General features: G+C 42.2%; 1 protein-coding gene across 1 annotated transcript; it reads right to left on the bottom strand.

Moving 5' to 3' along the window:
* Positions 1–787: 787 nt before the first annotated feature.
* On the bottom strand, positions 788–19,806 carry TMEM169 (transmembrane protein 169). Its single transcript, XM_062607789.1, has 4 exons — positions 19,785–19,806; positions 15,731–15,813; positions 9,073–9,507; positions 788–7,572 (listed from the first exon to the last, which is right to left on the bottom strand). The coding sequence occupies exons 3-4, from the start codon at positions 9,374–9,376 to the stop codon at positions 6,950–6,952; spliced, it is 927 nt and encodes a 308-aa protein (XP_062463773.1). The 5' UTR covers positions 9,377–9,507; positions 15,731–15,813; positions 19,785–19,806; the 3' UTR covers positions 788–6,949.
* Positions 19,807–19,885: the final 79 nt, after the last annotated feature.

The following is a 19,885-nucleotide window of genomic DNA, read 5'->3' on the forward strand; positions in this document are numbered from 1 at the left end:
TGCTGTCTAATAGTCCAGTTTAATCCTCACAGCACAGGATGTTGTTACTTATCTATCCAACCAGACTGCAGGAGGTGATAGGGGGAGAGTCTTCAGCTGCCAAACAAGGCTCTTTCTGAACTGGGAGAGAAGATGATATTTTAAATCCCTATTTGTTTGCCTGCACCTGAAAGCAAATTGAAATCAGACTGAAAGGACAGAAATTTTGATTTTTAGAGAAATATCAGCCTTAATGCATTTTAAAAACAGAGCGTTGCAACATGGAGGATGGGAGATCATGTTTTAAAGCTTTTAATTCCTGCAGGTTCCCATTTTGTGCAGCTTTGCAGGACCAGCAGCAGTGTGAAGTCAGGAGCTGCTATTTCAGGGGGAAGAGAAAGGGATTAAGTGCGTTTCTTTGTACAAATTGATGCTAACCTATGACACTAGCAGACATATGACAATGTTAGATGTAGAGGCAGGGGAAGAATAATTTCAGGTTTTCTTTGTCAGTTATTTTTGTCAGGAATTCCTTGGAGGGAAGGAAGACATCAAGATTGACAACTGCTGATTTCTGCAGGTCTTTTGTACTAGGCAGACATTCAGATTTTTAGAACCTTCAATTGAAATAAATGGCAAATTTAACCATCAAAAGAGACTTGATTTTAGGGTGCAACTGGAGAGTCAGAGCAATCCTGCTGTTACTGTGTGGATGGCTGAGGTCACCACCACCACATGAAACTTGCCTTATAGATGTTTCCATATTAGAGTTCATCACTTCAGCAGTGTGTAATTGCATTGTAGATGAGTAGTAGTATTACTAATGACCACAGATGTCATTTAGCAATGACACTACATGTGCCTTGGGATGATACTGCTTGCTATATTAAATATTTAACTTTTTTTTTTTACTACATGCAGTTACTAAGAATTATTTCTGCTCATTTGTGAAGTCAGAGGGGAGCTCATTTGGATAAATTAATGGAGGTTAAAATCGCTTGTATTTATTAATTCAGTATGCGACTTCTACATGGTTAAAGTGTTAACAAAAATCTCCATTATGATGGAAGGATATTCTAATAACTGCCTGTAGTTACAAAGAGTGGCTCGCTACAAATTATTTAAATACATTATAGTGAAAGACATTAGAGGCTGACACTTTTGTAGTTTAGGACAGGTAATGTATTTTAGAAAGAAAGATTGAATAAAAGGCATGCTCTCTTTAAGCCAACTACCCCAGGAGTTGCTGGATTCATGCTCGGCATTGACACTGTAAAAGCCATTCAGCTTGCTTATATTTGGGGTTGTCAGGATCTCAACTGCAGGTGATTCAGATAACGGGGCTTGAATAAATTAAGGTATGTGCTATGTCATAATAAGCTAGTTTGCTGTTATTTTTGTAATAGAAATATTTGATTCATTTACCTTACCACTGCAGGAGCAGAAAGAATTTGATGTACACATGAAGATAGTCAAAAGGCACCTTGAACTGTATTGGTCTTAATAAACTGATGGAGGAACTTGTAATAAACCAAGCCCTGAGGGAACATATTGCCTGGGAGGTGGTTTTATCCTATTTGCCAGGCAGAACATACTACCACATTCAATAGTCATTCTTCTTTATCTTGTGAAGTTAAATTTCCACCTGGAAGAAACGGTTGGGAAAAGGAGCCCTAAGACAGGGAGGTCACATTTGAGCAGCATCTTTGTATCTCAGAGGGCTCCAGGTCAAATTCATCCATGGCATACCTGATTTCAATGGAAGCAAGCCACAACGGATTTTAACTGCTCTATTTCTGGCGGAAGGTTTTATGTTTTACCACACTAAAAGCAAGAGCGTTTTTTTAACACAGGGGCAAATGTATTGTTGGCCTGGCTCAGATGTTCTCCTCATTTTAATGCATTTTGACAGACTTCAGCTACTGTGCTAATGATAAGAAATTAGGAAGACTGAAAGTAATGGAACTGGGTGACTAAGGGGGACCCATTAGAGCCCCTCACTCCTCATTCTCTGGGTTGCTTGTTCACATGCAGTCACATCACACCTGTTTATGTGAAAGGATGCCCAGGGGCTTTTTCAGCCCCCTGGCAATTTACCCTAATCAAACACATAATCACAGGCTCTCCCTTATCTTTAAATGGTTGCCTGTCAGAAGAGAAATTATCCTCTAGTAGGGAAGGCAAGCAAACTTGATGTCCCTTCTAATTTGCCAAATTAATTGAAAAGTTACATTTCTAAGTGGATTAGCCCCCACTTTTGCTTCAACCTTTCTCTGAGTTCCCATTTCCATATAGGGAATAAATTTGGATGGACTAATCTGTTCAGAAATGAATCTGCCTTAATATCACTGTCTTATACCACACTGAAAACTCTTTAGAAAGAAGCAGGAATGGCATTGGTCCAACAGATTAATTCACTGCCTGTGTCAAAAGGGGCTTGCATAAGCTTTGAGCAAAATTGTGTCCATCACAGTGCAGGAATGTGGGCTTGTGCATCCTTTTTTTTCTCTTTAATGCTAGCATAATTGCAGGCTTCAGTGTGCAAGAGCAGACTGTAGTGGTTTTTCTTAACTATTGCTGCAGCTTCGAAAAGGCATCCATGGAGTTGGCCACACAGATCCACAGAGCAGCCCCTGCTGTTAATCTCAGAGTGACAAATTGCAGGATCCCAGCCTCAGAATTAAAGCACTAGCCTGAAGCACAGTTCACACTGTTCATTGTTTCAGCTCTTGGAGAAACTGAATGGGATGGGTAAGTCAGCAGGCAGAATTAGCCTGCTGGTGAAATACTTGATACAATCATACAGGTGTATTTTGCCTGATGCAAAGGTCTTCAATAGCAGTCTTTCCCACTGCCAACCATTATCTTATAAAATTATTACCTTGTACCTCAAAGGTGAGACTGGAAAGGCTTATTAGCTAATTCTCTGGGTCCACTTCCTCCATCCCACCCTGCCATACCAGCAAGTTGGGTATCCTTCACTGGGTTCTCCACTGGAGGTGGAAGTCCCATGCATGGAATCCTGTTCCCTTGGCAATGTTGGCAGCAGGCATCACACAGTAAGCAGCTGGTATTTCCAACTGTTGTGCTGGACATGGCACTACTAGTTGGAGGACTCTAAAAGTGATTCTCCTTTGACTCATCAGAGACATCTCTGGAGTACTAACAGGTTATAAGAAATCTTCCCAGCACAGCTGTAAATAGCATCTCCAAGTCACAGACACACAGACCATATTTGTAGAGTTAAATATATACTTCCTATTTTGATATAGAACTGTGTCCCTCTCTACAGATCCTTGGAGCTAAAGCCAAACAGATACTCACGAGTGAAATTAAATTAAAAAGTTTTCATTTGTGTTCTCTTAAGTAAAACCAAAGAATAACCCAGAGCCAAGAGATATGGCAGCTCTGGACAGGCAAAGGTTAATAAAACTGAGATCAATTTCAGCCACACTTTAAAGTGGGTCTTGAAAGTTAATGACTTTTAATCAGTTACCAGTATGAGATGACTGTCCATCCCACAGCACTGTTTTTAACACAAAATCAAGCAGAAGCACGAAAACAACATTCTTCTAAAGCCATGTACATCTTTATTCTCCACCCAGGCCAGCAAGGATGGGAAAAGAGAATGCAATTAAAAATAACAATCAGCAAACACACACTACCTTTACTTAAAAAAAAACAACCCAAAACCATCCAGACTAGAGCACAGCCAGGAACATACTCAACATCAGAATAACTGGAATTCCCTGCAGTTTGACAGTGGCACATAAGCAAAAATTACTTGCGAGTTTCTGAAAGCAAGGGCAGAACAAGACAAAAACTTGTGCTTTTTTCTATTACAACAACTGATAATGATTATATATCTTGCAGCAGACAAACCACTTCAGGGGATAATGGGCAAGAGAGAAAACAAAACTATCCAGAGTTGTTTTGAGAAGAGCTGGAATAAAACTTTTACAAATAGCACCAGAACCAACCCCAAGCTTAAACTAGCCCCAACCAAAATCAATGTCAGAATACCTTGACATCATCAGGAGCAGAGGCAAGCTCGGTTAAGTGTAAAGAAGTAGAAGACACACAATGGATTGTTCCAGTATATCCCCAAAAAGGTGGCCTCCAACCCCAGAAGTGTAGCTGCCACGGCAGAGGGAGGGTACTACGACTTCTCTGACAGTCTTTTGTGTCTACGTAGCAGTAAGAGGCACAGATTTGGTTTTGTCTCCACTCTGGCAGGCTGCTTGCAATCCTAAAAGCAAATCCTGCAGCTCAGCCAACATTTCACATGGCTGTATTCTGTAATGAGCTAGTATTTATCATTCAAGCCCTCTGTAAGGTGAAGACTCTGTGCTCTGACCCCAGCCTTTCGTCTAGCCTTGAACAGCTGCTCTTTGGCAGTGACAGCTGAATTGGGTTTTCTCCCTCTGCAGCAATGCACATTTGCCAGTCATCCTTTCCCCAAACCCACTTGTTTGCTGCATGTTGGGGTCAAGATACACAATGCAGTCCTTTCATGCCTGCAGTGTACCTCTAGGCAAAGCCTGAGAACACTTGCCAACAGGCCTGCCTTCCCATTAATGCTTGTTAAGCATCACTTCTTCCCACCCTCTGGCCATGTGAGAGCCTGTGATTTTCATGTGGAAGAAGTAGAGTGGCTGTGCTGGGTCACTACAAACTGCTAGCACAGGCATGACTGATCCTCAGCTTCTCTATTAATTCAGAGGCATATCAAGCCTGATTGAAACAGCCATGTGAAAAGGATTTCACTGCTTGAACTGGTCCCAGGCATAAGTCAGCTTCTTTGAACCCCACTGAATTACCTGCCACTAAGTTGGGGTCTATTTTATATTGGGGTTTTATGTTTTGTTTTGATTTGGTTTTCTGAAAGTTGGTCATTGCCTTTAAAGATTTAGCCAGTAAAAACTGGAAGCTGTGTATCAGCAGGCAGCAAACACAGCCTGGCTGTTCCCGTCCCCAGGGAGCACATCTGCTTTGCCAGTAAAGTGTGGGGCCAAACCTGCTTTTGATATTTAGCTATTCACTATTGGTTGTAACTATTCATACTGCTAATTCTTGAGACAGCGCTAAGAGCCTGCTTTCGCTGGATCTCCCGGAAGGGGACAGACCAAAGATGCAGCAGGGACTTCACTTATTTATGTGTCAGGCCTAGATGATCAGCAGACTTGTTTATACATCACCAGTTCCCAAATGTCCTAACCAGGACAGTCAGTCTTGAGCTCATCCTTGGAATACAACACAAAACATTAGTTTCTGTGAAACCCAGCTTCTGAATGTTTCTCTACCATTCTAAAACTAAAGCAGCTCCACCTCTGGTAGGGAGACTGGGGAAGTGAAACACCTGGACAGATATGAATGACTGTGCAGCCTGACTGCACACTACGAATGATCTACCTACACACATGCAAATGTTGGGCTCCTCTGGGTTGGGGCCGAACCAGACCTTTTAGCAGCACCAGCTGAACTGGAGCACTCAGAAAATTAATCATGTTTCAGATGTGTAATTCAGTCTCCATTAGAATCTATTACACCTCTCTCATTTTCTTCTAGTCCTCCTAAGACCCAAACAGAAAATGAACTTTTCTGCTAGTCATCTTTTTAAAGAGACAATTAAAATTTCTCCAGTCTATGGTGGCCACCTCAGCGTGGTCTGGGAGCCCACTCAGACACCATGCAAAGTCCCAAAGGAGGGAAACCAATTATAAAAATGAGACACGAGGGGCGGAGGATGTATAATCCACTGCTCTTCCACATAATTACCCAGGAAGTGTGTGGGGGATGCAGACTTCCAGAGCTGAGGCACTAATGCGTTTGCACTGGCACTAACAGACATGGGCTCACAGATGTCCCTGTTCTGAAAGGGAAGGTCCATCAGCTCTTTCATAAGAGCAACTTCAAAAAGAGAACAACTGTTTCAGTGAGACCTTCCCATCCCAAGCATCTTCAACATTTGATATGGTTTAGTGGTAGTCTTGGCAGTTCTGGGGTAATGGTTTGACTTGATAATCTTAAAGGTCTTTTCCAATCTAGCTGATTTTATGATTCTAACCCCACCTACCTAAATATAGGTGCTGCCACCTGCATTGCAGTAATATGGAAACTGATTATGTTTCCTCAGAGCAGGTGTTTCTTCCCTATAAATGCAACCGTTGACACTGCACCCTGCATACAACTCTCATAGACTATTCTTCCCTAGCAGTGCACCTATCAAGAATCAAATGTAGGTGTGTCCTAAGCACCTATTTGTGCACCTGGGGGTGCTTGGTGACAGGCCCGTCAGGTCCCCATGCACCACATTACAAAGCAAGTCTTTCCATCACGTGATGGGTGCGTTTCAGTGTAGAGTTCACGTGCCTTTCTTGGAAGCTGTGCTATCCTCTCTCAGAGAAAGACCAGGTCTTTTTGTGCTCTGACAGCATCTAAACAGTTAGCTACCTGGAATGTTTGCTGCACTTGTTGGAAGGACTGGAAAAGGGCTATTTTTAGGAAAACTGTAGGAACATCACATGATCTGCAATTTAGCCTTCACCTCTGAATGGGTTCTTATCTCCTGAAGTTCATCTCCTGAGTATGGACTTTTTTTCACGGGGTCAGTGGGTCACTGTTATGTCCTACTCCTGAAAAAGAAAGTCTAACTTTACAGAAGTGAATTTTTCAGCATGTCTCTCTGCTGTGCTACAAACAGCGTGAGCACCACAGACCTGGATTTCCTCACCATTCCTAGAAGTTGTAATTAGCTAAAACAGATGGCAAATCCTTAGAGTCATGCACCTCCCCACCCAGACCATGTGAAACTAGCACACTTGTATTCTGTGACATCTAAAGAGCACTCCCAGCCCACTATTTTTTTCATTAAGTCTGTGTTTAAGTATATATATATAGAAATTCAGTGTGTTGTTTTTTAGATGAAAACCACTTACATATGACTAAAATAGTCAGCCAGGACAAAGGCTCAGACTGCTGAGGTCTCAACCCCCTGTGCAGAGCTCTTGCCAGAGAGACTACCTGAGATATTATCAGAATCTAGCAGCTCGACAATGCTGTATGGAGAACAGTCTTCCAAACCCAGCTTGCTGCAGAGCCAGCCACAGAAGCCCTTCTCCATATCCCTGACAGCATGCCACCAGTACCCAAAGGACCACGCTACCTGGGCCACAGCCGAGTACAGGCCTAGGGAAAAAGACACAACCATAATTATAATTGGGTAGAAGATGATCAGAAAGGGACAAAAGGTGATTTTGTGCCAGAAGGTCCTCTCTTCATTGTACACCAAGAAGATGTTATACCATGTAATGGTTCCATAGTAGAATGAAACCACAAAGGACACTACAAAAATGATGGGGAGACAAATGATGGTCCAGAGGATGATGTGGGGTCCTCTGTCTAGCCCAACATCACATTTCTTCTTCTTCTCAGGTACACCCTCTTTAGGAGGCTCCTTTGACTTAGCGAGTTCCTGCAGCTCTTTGTCCGTTAGTGTGACATGGATGTCCACCATCTGACCCTTCTTCTTTCCTCTGGTGATTGTTCCAGTCAAGGTCACATATCGGCTGTCTAAAGGCATGTTCCAGACACCTACAAACACATATAAACTCATCTACATTAGATTTATTGTGTAAATCCCCAACGACCCCAAAGACAATTAGATAATGCATAGAGAGTAATAGTTTTTAAAAAGATGGAATGCAAGAAGTAATGCAGTATAGAGAAGATTATCATAGAAGAAAATGGAAGAAGAGCTAATGAGGGAGAAGACAAAATTCCAGAATACAGAAACCACAAGAGAGAAGACTCCAGCATCTGCACTAGGGAAAATGTGTGAAGGGAAAGTACTGCAGGAGTATATGAGAAAGAGATGAGATAGAGTGAATGAATCAAAAATGGTATGCCTATTTTCTCTGGTATCCTCATACATTTATTACTGAACAGTGTGGACACTTGGGGTGAATTAGATAAATATGATTAAAACTCCTGTTCTGGAACAAGCACATCCACACATGGAGTTATATTATATAGCTATAGTATATAGCTATGTAATAGAATAGCTAATTTTTCACTTTACTTCTGCATTGTGTCTCAATCCAAAATGATTTTCAAAGTCTAGAAAAAACTTAAAAATTCTCATACAGTTATATTTACATTTTAAGGCACCAACAAAGATACCAAAAAGGTAAGTGTTGGGATGTGTGCTAAAAGTCACAGACTGCCTTGGCTTCCAAGTGACACTGGTTTAGGATGGTCCCTGCAGTAGCACTAGCCATAAACTCTTTTATGGGGCTAAAATATGCTTCCTCTTGGTCTTAAATCTGACTAGCTCGGGAGGAGGTCTTCAGAGGCTATTAAAAGGAGGTTGAGCAGTTTGAAGTGGCCCACAAAATTAAGAAGGCAGCAGATAAGTCCTGAGGATAGAGGCAAGGATCATGGGAGAGTCTGGTGCAGCTGACGGATCCAGAGTATGTATTCACATTTACACCCCTCTCAGCCTGCACTGCTGTTTCACAAGAGGATTAGCCATAGGACCTGCCTCCCACACTTCTTCCCTACGAGGGGATCCAGGACAGACACCAGAAGTGAAAGTTGCTCCAACATGCCCTACAATGACCTTGCAAATAATCACTCTTAATGAGGAAGCTGTGCTGAGAATATGCAAACAGAAGGCAACAGCAAATCCTAGATAATGAGTAAAACTCCCTATCATGGGTAGAGCCACTAAATCCATCTGCTTGCATCCTTTCACTTAACAGGCAGTTGTTTCAGGCGTGGAGAGGGCCTGGGTCACAGCATCACTGGCTTAAAGCACACTCTTACAGCATTTTTCTGGATCAACTCCAATTAGCACATACATTTAAAACTAAGAGTGCAGCAACAACCAACCTCTGCAATGAACTGCAGGAGACAACCCAGCTCATCCTGTAATGGTTTTTATTTCAGAACATTTTCATGTATGAACTTAAGCTGTCCTTGCCTGCAGACTTGGGGGTAAGAGGTTTGGTCTCACAGTCACTCCCATTTGACCTTACTGCATGCTGGCATCAAAAAGTTTACAGAAAAGTTGGTGCTCCCAGGAATACATACCATCTGCCGTGGACTGACCCAGGAACTTGGAGCCTTCCTCAGAGCCCTTCTCCCCTCCTTCTTCATCTGCCTGTTCTTCTTCCACCTTATTCTCATTCTCTGACCGATACACTATTATTGACTCAGGACGGGACTCTTTCTTCTTCTTTTTCCTCCGGTCCATAGTGGCTTCCCCATCAAAAGTGACAGTGCTTGCCACAGCCCTTCTCATGGAGCTGCAGCGAGGACTTTGGCTTCCAGACTTGCTCTCTTTCTGCATGGTCTCCTCCATCCCACTGCTGCTTTCAAGCACCTCACTTGACATTTTGCAGCACTTGTTTCCAATTTAACAGCTCCTGCACTTTGAAGTCATTGATCAGACAACAGTGCCAAGGGTTCTTTGTTTTGGTAGGATGTCCCACTGCTGGCATCCAACCTATGCACTCCATTCCCAGCCTAAAATGAGAGAGAAGGCTGAAACAGTGTCTTTTTGTTATCAAGTAGAAAAAAATGGCAGAATTTTCCTGTAAAAGGTTACTTCCAACTGGTTTAAATGTCATCTGAAGATCCTTATTACTGTCCTGAACATCAATTTTATTACATGGATACGTGTTTTGTAGTATCACCTAATCCTGATTCCCATGTTCCAATTTTAAACATAACAAACCAAAGCTGGAAAAGGAAAGAGTATTAACATTTATAAGAAGAGATTAAACAAGCACAGCTTACTGGGTGAATTTAACATTCCCCTGCAATGCTGGAACTAAAAAGAAGACAATGATTTGGCCCACATACATGAGAATGAAGAAATGAAACCACAGATGAAAAAGAAGTTGACTGATTTAAAAGACTTGCCTAGATGAGAAACAACTGCAGCAGGAACACTGAGCTCACCCTCCATTACAACAGCTATATTAGTGCTAGCCTTTCTCATTTTGAATGTCTTTTGACCACTGCAAAGACATTACAAAAAGCAACCAAATGATGTCAAAATGAATGATGGTTCAAACCATGCCAATTTAGCATTATGTAGTGCTGTCAAACCTTAAAAATATAGCATATACAGTGAATTTAAAGCAAAGGATGACTTCCCTGGAGGTGGAATTAGAAAACACAGCAAAATTTTCTGATTGTGCTGGGAAAACAACCCAAATCTTCACAAATAATTTTGACAAATATAAGGGCTCAGTGTGTACTCTTCATTCAAGCAAAATGAGCAGCAATATAAGGTGACACTGTTATCTATGGGAAAGCTGTGTAAGTAAAGACATATAATTAACCATGCATCAAGGCAGACAAAGCCTTCTCCATAAACATGGAAAAAGCAGGATTATGGGTTCTCAAATTTCATAGCATCTAAGAAACTGACTGTGTATTCAAGAAGTATTTAGGTACAAATTTGAATACACTGAATAATGTTTTAACAACTCTGAAGAGCTCTGTTGAACATTTACATTTGAAAGAATGCATGTGACCAATAATTAAGCTTCTACCTAGTATCTGAGTCATCTCTTCAACAGGAAACTAAGAAACACAGTTATCATAATTTGTAGCCTACACAGTGCTGGGGAAATTTTTTAACAGATGCTAGAAAAAAGTTGAGCGTTTTTAGATTTGGCAGTATGGTCCTGGTCTTCCCACATATATAAGATTTTGGTAGTTTGTTCTGAAATCCAACTGCAGGTCCTGAAGGAACTGGTGAATGAAGTTGCTAAGACACTGTCCATCATATTTGAAAAATCATGGCAGTCAGGTGAAGTTCCTGGTGACTGGGAAAAGGGAAATATAACCCCCATTTTCAAGGGGCAATGGGTTTAAACTTAAACAGGGGAAGTTCAGGTTAGATATAAGGAAGAAGTTCAGTCTTCTCTTGCTCCTGAGCTGAGAAGCGGGAATGGGCAATGGGGGGACAAGCCCCTAAGCAGCACTGTTGCTGTGGCTGGGTCAGAGCCCTTGGGATAAAGAAGTGAAGGAGCCCAAAGTATTCTGTTTAAGTACAAGCAGGTAAAATCTGATGCCAGTCTGTCTACATCAGAAACAAAAACATGGCAAAGGAGATGCCTTTGATCCAGCAGAGGCGGCTGCAGTAAGATAAAAACCTGAAAGATACAAATATAGGGCAGATGTTAGGTAGGTGTTTAAACAACGTGGGTAGGTGTCATTTGATATACGTCACAGAGGGCTGTGGAGAACTGTCCATAACTGGAAACTTCCAAATCTGGACTGGGTATCTTGCCAGCAGTTGGGTAACCAATATTTCACCCTAAGAGGTATTAATGTGGAAAAGTCCTCTGGCTTGTATTAGGGAGCAGTCAGATTCAAACAGCAAAAAGATTCCTCCTGATATTAAGCCTGCTTTCACAGTAGATGTTTATTTTTTTATCATCTGTTTCTGCCAGTGGAGCAGCTGGGCATATCCTCTGCCACCTGGTCCAGGCTTGAACACAGCACTTAGAAATAACACCATCAGCCCCACGTCCCACAGGGTTGCTGGTGAATCAGGCAGGTTCAAGCCTCAGTTCCATTTTTCCTGGGAATATTTTCTCTGTAGATGCAAACAAAAAATGGGCTCTTGCAGAAATCACAGTAGTGTACACAAAGTTTATTTTTTCTCTCTTCCTTTTCTTTATGTCCCATAAGAACATGACCAGCCCTCACCACCACACAGCTGTCCACAGCACCAGCTCTTTTAGGACATACACCGAGATCTTCACTCCTTAAAAGCTTTGCTGTGGAGCTGAAACATGGCAATTGCTGTGCACCTAATGCTAGTGATGTCTCCCATGTTGGCAGCACAGGGGCAGACAGGAATCTAATAACTGTCCATAGGAGGGAAGGAAAAGAAATGGTCACATTTCAGAGATAGCTGGGAGCAGTTTATTAGCCAAACAATTTGTTATTAATATCCATGTGAAAACAGATGGAGGACCCTGGGGAGGCGGCTCCGCAAAAACACTCTGTAGAGGAATTTTTAGAAGCATAGTCTTCTGTTACTATGAAGGAAAGCTACTGCTGCTTATGCTTCCCATGACAGTATTAGTCTTTGACACACAAAACAGGAGCCTAAAAGTTTGGCCTTGCACCATTTAGGTCAGAGGAGGTTTTTTCCCATTGGTTTTCACAGCCTGATCCTGCTGCTAACAGAAGAGAAATTATCTGGTTTGAATACAGACAGGAAGGAAGAGCCTTCCCACAAGCTAAAAAAAAATCCTTGATCTTAAATCCTGCTACAGCACAAGTAACCTTTTTATGACTGCTCAGAGCAGACATGTGAGCAAAAAACATAGACAGTAAGCAGTGAGGAGCATCAATTCTTATTTTAATGGTCATATAAAATGTACAACATGTAAGAACAAGCAGTGTCTTCACTCACATGATGCAGGGGTTATCTGCAGAATAAAAAAAACAACCTGTGCTTTAGAAGTATTGTGAGTTACCCAGAACGGGAAAGAGATAAGGGGAAATACACCCCAGAGACACACCTTGAGAGAGAGAGCTCCCCAGCCACAGATCCTCCTTTGCCTGTTCCTTTTACTCCATAGCCTCCCCATCCCCAATCCCGTCTGCACCCAACCCTACCTCTGATTTTGTGCATGGGGATGTACATGTTTCTAAAGATGCCTATTACCCAAAGGACTATTTCCAATCCCTAGTATTTTTAATGGGGTTATCCGCTGGCAGGTTGTACACATGGAAAATAGATGGTAGCAGACACATCCAGCTGTTTAGGACAGATTTGTCTGTCACCAATCATGTTATAAAAAAAGGCACTGGTCTAATGCAGGACATGTAACCCCAGACCTTACAAACATGCGGCAAGACCTACGTAAGAATGCACATTTAATTCAGATCTTATGCTTGGGGAGGGCCAAACAGTAGGGCTCCCTCAACACCTCAATACCTAAATGACTCCACATGATCTTTCACATATATGTCCTCACCATACCCTGCTGAAACACAGGACGTATGTCTCCTCTTCTATTCATGGTGAAATAGCTCAAACTATATTACTCAGCCACTTGAATGTAGCAAAAAAAACCCTCAAAGCTGTGAAGAATAACATGTTAGAAAGCAAGAACAGCCCCTCCCTATGGTCTGTGCAGCTGGAGGTAAGCTTGACAGAGTGATTTGCCTCACTGTAAATAATGCTTTCGCATTTTAAAAGAAAATAAAATGTTATTTTCAGCCAGACGAATTTCCTCATCGGGTTCACCATGCAGCTACCCTTGGAGGAAAGAATGTTTAAGGAGGGGGAGAAAAACTACTCCTCATAGCAGTGCCCACTGTGAGTTTTCATGAAGTGCCTGCATAACAATGGCAAGAGGCACAAAGAGAAACATCTGCCTATGCTATCTCAGCAAGGTAGGAGAAAGCAAACAGTAAAGCTCATAGATTGCCCCTGTCTTTTCCTCCCTGCTTAATCCACAAGCTTCAAAGTACTTTCATTTGTCAGAGAGACAAGAAAAAAGACCATGCTCTGTCCACTCAAGCAGAAGTAGACCTCAAGGACTACTTTTTGGGCTGCCAAAAGTAGAGGATGGCACTGAGCACTGGAACAGAGGAGATAATGCAGTAAGATGATTCATGCCACCAAAAAACTTCATGGGTGTTTGCTAATGGAGACCGCACCCCATGTATCCCCCAAGAAGCAGAGGGTTCTAAAAACTCAAACTAAAAGCAAAGGGAGGAGGGGGCAAGCAGCACAGTCCCATGTTTGCACAGTCCTTCTGATTTATCAACTAGCACAGGGCTCTTGCCTGGCAGCAGGTGGCATTAGTGCCAGTGCTGAGCAGCTTCTGGACCTATCCCACGGGCCTACCTGTGTTGGCCAACACAGGTAGACTATTACTGAAGCTGCAGGTGCAGAGTCACTCGGGTGTGATTAAGAGCTCGCTGGCTCGCAGTGCCGCGCTGGGTGGCTCAAGCCCCTTGCTCTCCCTGTGTCTTTCCATGAGACACACAAACGCTTGCTGACAATAATCTACAAATACAGCCAAAACAACAACCAAAAAAAGTAGTGGAGAGAGGTGTTCCAAGTATCACTAAATTGTTTCTGGATGACATTTTCAGAGGATTTTTTTAAAAGTCAAGGACATTTTATAGAGCACTGGGTTTATGAATCAGTTATTTTTATTTTCCTCTGCTGTTAAGTAACTTTTCCAAATGTCACAGAATAGTAACTGCTGTGTAGATCAGTATTACTGAAGGCTGGAAAACAGCATACAAGAATAGCTGTGCATTTCTATTTTATATTAAATTAAATGCCTGATTTTCTTTGCATACAAACTTTTTCAAAATCCTCAAAATGTACTGGTCTACCTTTTTTTAGAGTGGAAGCCTGAACTGCTGTCTCTCCTTCCCCTTCCCACTCCTTTGTCCAGACTGCTAGAAAAAAGAGAAATTGAGACAAAGGACACAAAGCTTCCCACTGCCTTCACGGGGATGAGATCTGTTTCTTTGTATTTATTATTAGCATTATATTAGCATAAATATATATATTTATGTCAATGAATATATATGTCATATAAATATGTCATAAAATTTATATGTCATATGAATATAAAAATGTCAATGAATGGCACTTCCACATTAGCCTTTAAAGAGAACCAAGGCTTTAAAAGGAAAATGACTTGGAAATGGAGGTTGGTTTGGAATCTTCAAGGCAAACCAAATGGTTTAGATATGAATCTTGAATAAAATCAACAGAAGTCCCTGTATCTTGTAAGAAAAAGATCTCAATGATAAAGTGGAGACAGCACGTTCCCCTGTTGCCCTGCTTTACCCCTCACTTCTTCATTTGCCAAAGCAGGCCACACCGCACCTTGAAATAGCAGGTGCCTGTTGTAATTCCTACCCCTATCCACCAGGTCACTGATGGATTACACTATACAATAGGAACAGCCAAAAGAAGTCAGTCCCACCAACTTAAGCACAACATTCTGCCTCCATTGCAGTGCCTTTAAGCTGGAATCAAGTGTTGCATCTATTTTTATTGGTATAATACCTGATTCATCCTCAGTTTGAAGGCCTGATATTAAATGCGATGGGAAGATGCACTAGGGGCTTGCTGTGTACATCAAACCTATGTTGTGCCTCCTCTAGGCATCCAAGTAGAATGTCTATACCCAAGTAGATGCCAAGAAGACAGTAACACAGCAAGCATACAGGACATTAAAACAGAGTTTGGAGCCTCTCACATCCCCTTTCAGAACTCAGAGAAAACACCTAAACACACAGAGAAAACACCTTCTAAACACACACACACACAAGTAAGAAACACTGGGAGTTGCTATGGCTGAAGACTGCAGAGCTATGAAGCACCAGTGCTGGGTGTGAAGCACTTGTACTAACGCAAGACAGCACAGTCCTAGCTACAGACCTGGTAGGAAGGTGAATTCAGGGAGGAATTGCAAGACCTCTCTCTCCTTTTCTTAGGAAATCATGCAGTGCTTTCACCAGGATGTTTTAATACAAGCTGGACTCTTGCCTGACCTTTACAATACCTAAAAACTAGGACTCTGTGTTAGCACTTCAGGCTCTTTTTCCACCCCTTGATACTCAAAAGATCCCTGACTATCTCCTTCTCCTCTCCTTTCCTGCCCTGCTCTGTGCTGGCAAGATCAAAAAAAACCCAATCATTTGCTCAAACAAAATTAGAAGAGATCACACATAGAATTACCTGCAACTAGAGAGCAAGAAGTTGCAGTCATGCAGCCCAATGGGAAACACAGTCAATTGTAAATCCAGCCTGGAAAGTATTATCTGAAAAATACAACCACCAAATTACATCATGAAATCATAGAATAGTTAGGGTTCAAAAGGAAAACATCCTGTGGTTCTTATTTAGACAAGATATTTGGGGGCTTCAGATCAGAGCTTTTTCAGACTTACACCTGGCTGCAGCCCAGGAGTTGCTCATGAGCCAAACTGCACAGAGAACTAGAAGATTCCCCTGGGAGTGATTCAAGATTGCTTAATGCATTGCACAGTAAATATAATCTAAGATATTTAGACAGTCTCTCCAGCAGCAGGAATTAGTTGGCTCAAGGGACTCTTGATCTGATACAAGTACAGACACAGATCCATGATGCCAGGGTATTAAAAACACAGCCCTTTCAATTGCAGACAAGTGAATGCTTCAGTTTTATTAGTACAGTATTAGCAGGGTGTATGATTATAAATAAGACCTGTCTACATATCAGTTTCAACCTGTTTGATGCTGATATTCTACATCTTCAACATCTACAAACTCTGCTTTGAATGGGGTGTCTGTCTTCGGTAGCACCTTTTTTCTAATCACTGAAATGAAATTCCTAGGGATGACAATGAAAGGTTAGAAAATCCTAATTATCTCCTATTTAGACTAAAATCCCCCAAGAAACTACTGAGAGTAAAGTACCCTTCCAGAGGAGAATTCTCTGAAGAGATGAACCAACCAGAAAGCCTTGACCACCAGCTGGGGCTGGCCAGGAGGCATTCTGATGCCACAAGACAGAAAGGCACTTAGATGCTGGTGAGATATGATGAAAGGAAAAACAGCCACAGGAGAGAATGCACAGTCAGGAGGTGAAAGTAGTAGGGATTTCCAAAGAGGCTTTCTGCATAATCCCACAGAAAGGTCCAGAAAGGTAAGGAGAGATACTCACACCCATTTTCATTTGGTTTTGGCTCAATTCAGGCATTTTTTGTAATAGATATGGGAGGCAGGGAGAAATTACTGTTGTTACACTTTATGCAATTTGGTATCCCATCAAAAAGATATGAAACCGAAGCATCTGTAAGAGTAGGGCTCTGGGAAAGGAGAGGAGGCTGGAGTGCAAGCCTAATTTCTTTCTGATGGCTAACTAGCAGAAACCTTCTGTCATAAGTCATCTCTGGCATGAAAGAGTTATTTCTGGCACTGAGATGCTTTTACTTAAACTTCTTCTACTCTCACCTTGTGAGACTGCTGGCCCCAGGGATACCTCTGCTGCGGTCTGCATCCCACAGAAGTTTCTCTCCTGTTTGGAGCAATCTGTTTTTTCACATCAGGCTGGTATTTAACAACTCTGACCTTCCCCTTGGCAACATGGATTACAAGCTATGGCAGGGCGTAGACGCCCTGAAGAACAACGGGCTGTAAGGAGTTACTGCAGTATATTACATTGCCAGGGTTTTTAAAGCATGGCAGCATACTGGACTGGCATATGTCATCAGATGAATAGCTAAGCCATAGGCTGGCAAAGCACAAAATCAGCTTTTGACATAAAGCAGCTTTTTCTAAAAATGCAGAGTTCCCTATTCATCATGACAACTTGAACTAGTTCATTCAAAGCCAAGACACAATCTGAGAGCTGTTAAACCAGGAAATTTAGTTTTTCCCTTTTTCATTTTATAAATAAAAAAGTAGATGTTGAAGAATGACATGTGGTAGTCCCACAAATATAAAGGAGCTGACAGCTGGAAAAAAAAAACTATTGATGAATTCTTTTTCACAACGTCATTTTGATTTTTGAATGGTTAATGTTTTAAGAGATAGATACACCAAAAGGGGGTAGGAAGAGGGAAATCGGGAGCTTTTAACTTCAAAAAAATGAAAATTAAGACTCTGAAGCTTTAAATGCAGATTTATTTTCTTACAAATGCAAACTGACACATACTGAGTAAATAAATAAATAAATCAGCTGCCTAATCGGACAGTTTCCTAACACATAAAAATTAAGAATTTGAACATTGAGCTTGTAGAATAACATAAATATGTAAGAAGAGCCTTCCACTTACTGAATTTACCACTGTGGCTGTGTGTAGTGACAGAACAGCATGTTTTAATGCTACCAATAAAAGAAAACGTTCATTTGCAAATAAGAAAGTACAAACATAGGAGATGATTTAAACTGATTTTAGTTAATAGGATTTTTTTCTTTTCAGCTTAAATAATTTTGAATTTCAACCACTGGAGTAAAATCAATTCACACAAAGGTACACTTTGAATCCTTGGTTCAAAGGCAACCTATATGACAGGAAGTCATTCCCTTGCTGAAAACATCTGTGAGCCTTGGTTATCTCAGCCCTGTTCTTTGTGCACAGATTTTGTGCCAGAAGGGGCTACTGTCCATTGAAAGCCAAGGTATGGATGTGTTTTTTTCTCAGTCCCTTGCTCTCCAGTCTTTGTGCCTTTCCCTTTTCTCCTCCCACCCATCATTCACAGAACCTTAACTCATGTGTTCAGCCCCTTATTTATGACATTTCTATGGCTACTGAGAAATCAAAAAAAAACAAACAACTTATCTATGATTCTATTATGATAGGGAAGAAAAAGTAATTTGCTAGTGCTCTCTAAGAAGAACACTGAAATCAAGCAAGTCATATGAAAAGAGAGGCCCACTGGATTTCCCTTGGTGACCTGCAGCTCAGTTGGGATGGCAGGCAGGTTGGAAGATAAAGACCTAGTTCACTAGCACAGATAAGTGCTTCTCCCTGGGATTAATTAATGATCACTGTGATACAGCCTAAGATATGTAGGACAGCCAGAGACAGTTAATGGGGATCTGTGGCAGTGTCACCCACAGTACTTCACATTTTGCCTCCAGAAAGTAATACCATGCTTTAAAATATTAAGGTATTCTGCAAACATTAAGCCACCTGGAAGGCAACTTTGTCTAATGGTTGCCTCACTGGCCTAAGTCACTATGCAGAAGTCTATTCCTGTCTTATCATCCTTTGCTGAATGAGTCTGGACACACTGTCAATTTCTCAATCCATCCTCTTCCCTACATTTAAAAGGAGGGTATACAGCTTCCTTTGAAACCCACTGAACTCCAGGGTGAAAATCTTACATTTGCCTCTGATTTACAGTATTAAACTTTAGGACGTGTTTTGGGAAAAGTAAATAAATTTGTTTAACAAATGAGAAAGACAAAATCGATTCAATAATTTTCACGTTTCATGTGTCTTTCAAAATAAAAACCAAACCAACCAAACAAACAAACTTTCTCACTCTTCTCAGATTAACCACCTCCCCTAAGGCAAAAATAACGGGACAAAATTGAGATATAGTTACAAACATCTCTTCTATTGAAAAGGACAGAGGAGATGGCTGGAAAGATACTGAACACGCACACACGCCCCAAGGCACATCACTGCTGGTTAAAATCACCTGCAATGTACAGTGATGCTTTGTCACTTCACTGTGGGATACACAGGAAAATAACGTTGTCTGTCTTCTGTGCCAACTGAATAATACTGAGTTTATTGAGGGCGATTTTAAGTGGGAAAAACAAACAAAAGGCACGACAGCACACAATGGCTATGTTAGGGACAAGTAAACGGCACCACCTCAGCCTTCACAGCCTCTTCCTCACAAAGCCCACGCCTGGAGACAGGATTCTCCGTCCGCGGCTGCCTGACAGGAAACACCAGCGGCTTTCTCTGCTATTTACGACACTTTTAGAGCATTACGCTGTCTCCTCCTGGCTGGGGCTCCGTTACCCTGCTCTTCACGGTGTCTTCCCGCGTCGCGGCGGAAGGTGACCCGAAACGGTGCAGAAAAACACCAGAACCCCTCCCTGTACAGCAGGCGAGACCGGGGGTGGGGGTAGCTGGGTTTGCTTCGAGGCTCCAGCAGGCTGAGGCGACCCCGAGGCAGCAGGAGGAGCCGACCCCTCCCAGGTGCTCGGACGACGGTCCCTCCACCGCAGGGACAAACCCGGTTGCCACCCACCCGCGGATAACTGCCCCACCTCCCGCCCCCTTACCTGCCGCCCGCGGGGCTCCGTACCGCGCCATGCTGTGCCGCAGGGCGATCCGTGCTGCCACAACCCCCGGCACCTCCAGCACCTCTCAGGCAGCACCGTGC

The sequence above is a fragment of the Pezoporus occidentalis genome, unplaced genomic scaffold, assembly GCF_034315485.1.
Source record: "Pezoporus occidentalis ecotype Australia unplaced genomic scaffold, CSIRO_AGI_Poc_V1 ctg126, whole genome shotgun sequence".
Classification (NCBI taxonomy): domain Eukaryota; kingdom Metazoa; phylum Chordata; class Aves; order Psittaciformes; family Psittacidae; genus Pezoporus; species Pezoporus occidentalis.

Excerpts from the sequence above, each read along its gene's own strand:
- TMEM169 (XM_062607789.1), bottom strand. The coding sequence starts at position 9,376 with ATGTCAAGTGAGGTGCTTGAAAGCAGCAGTGGGATGGAGGAGACCATG. Across the intron at positions 7,573-9,072 it reads GGGTCAGTCCACGGCAGATG|GTGTCTGGAACATGCCTTTA; the intron begins GTATGTATTCCT and ends ATGTGTTTGTAG.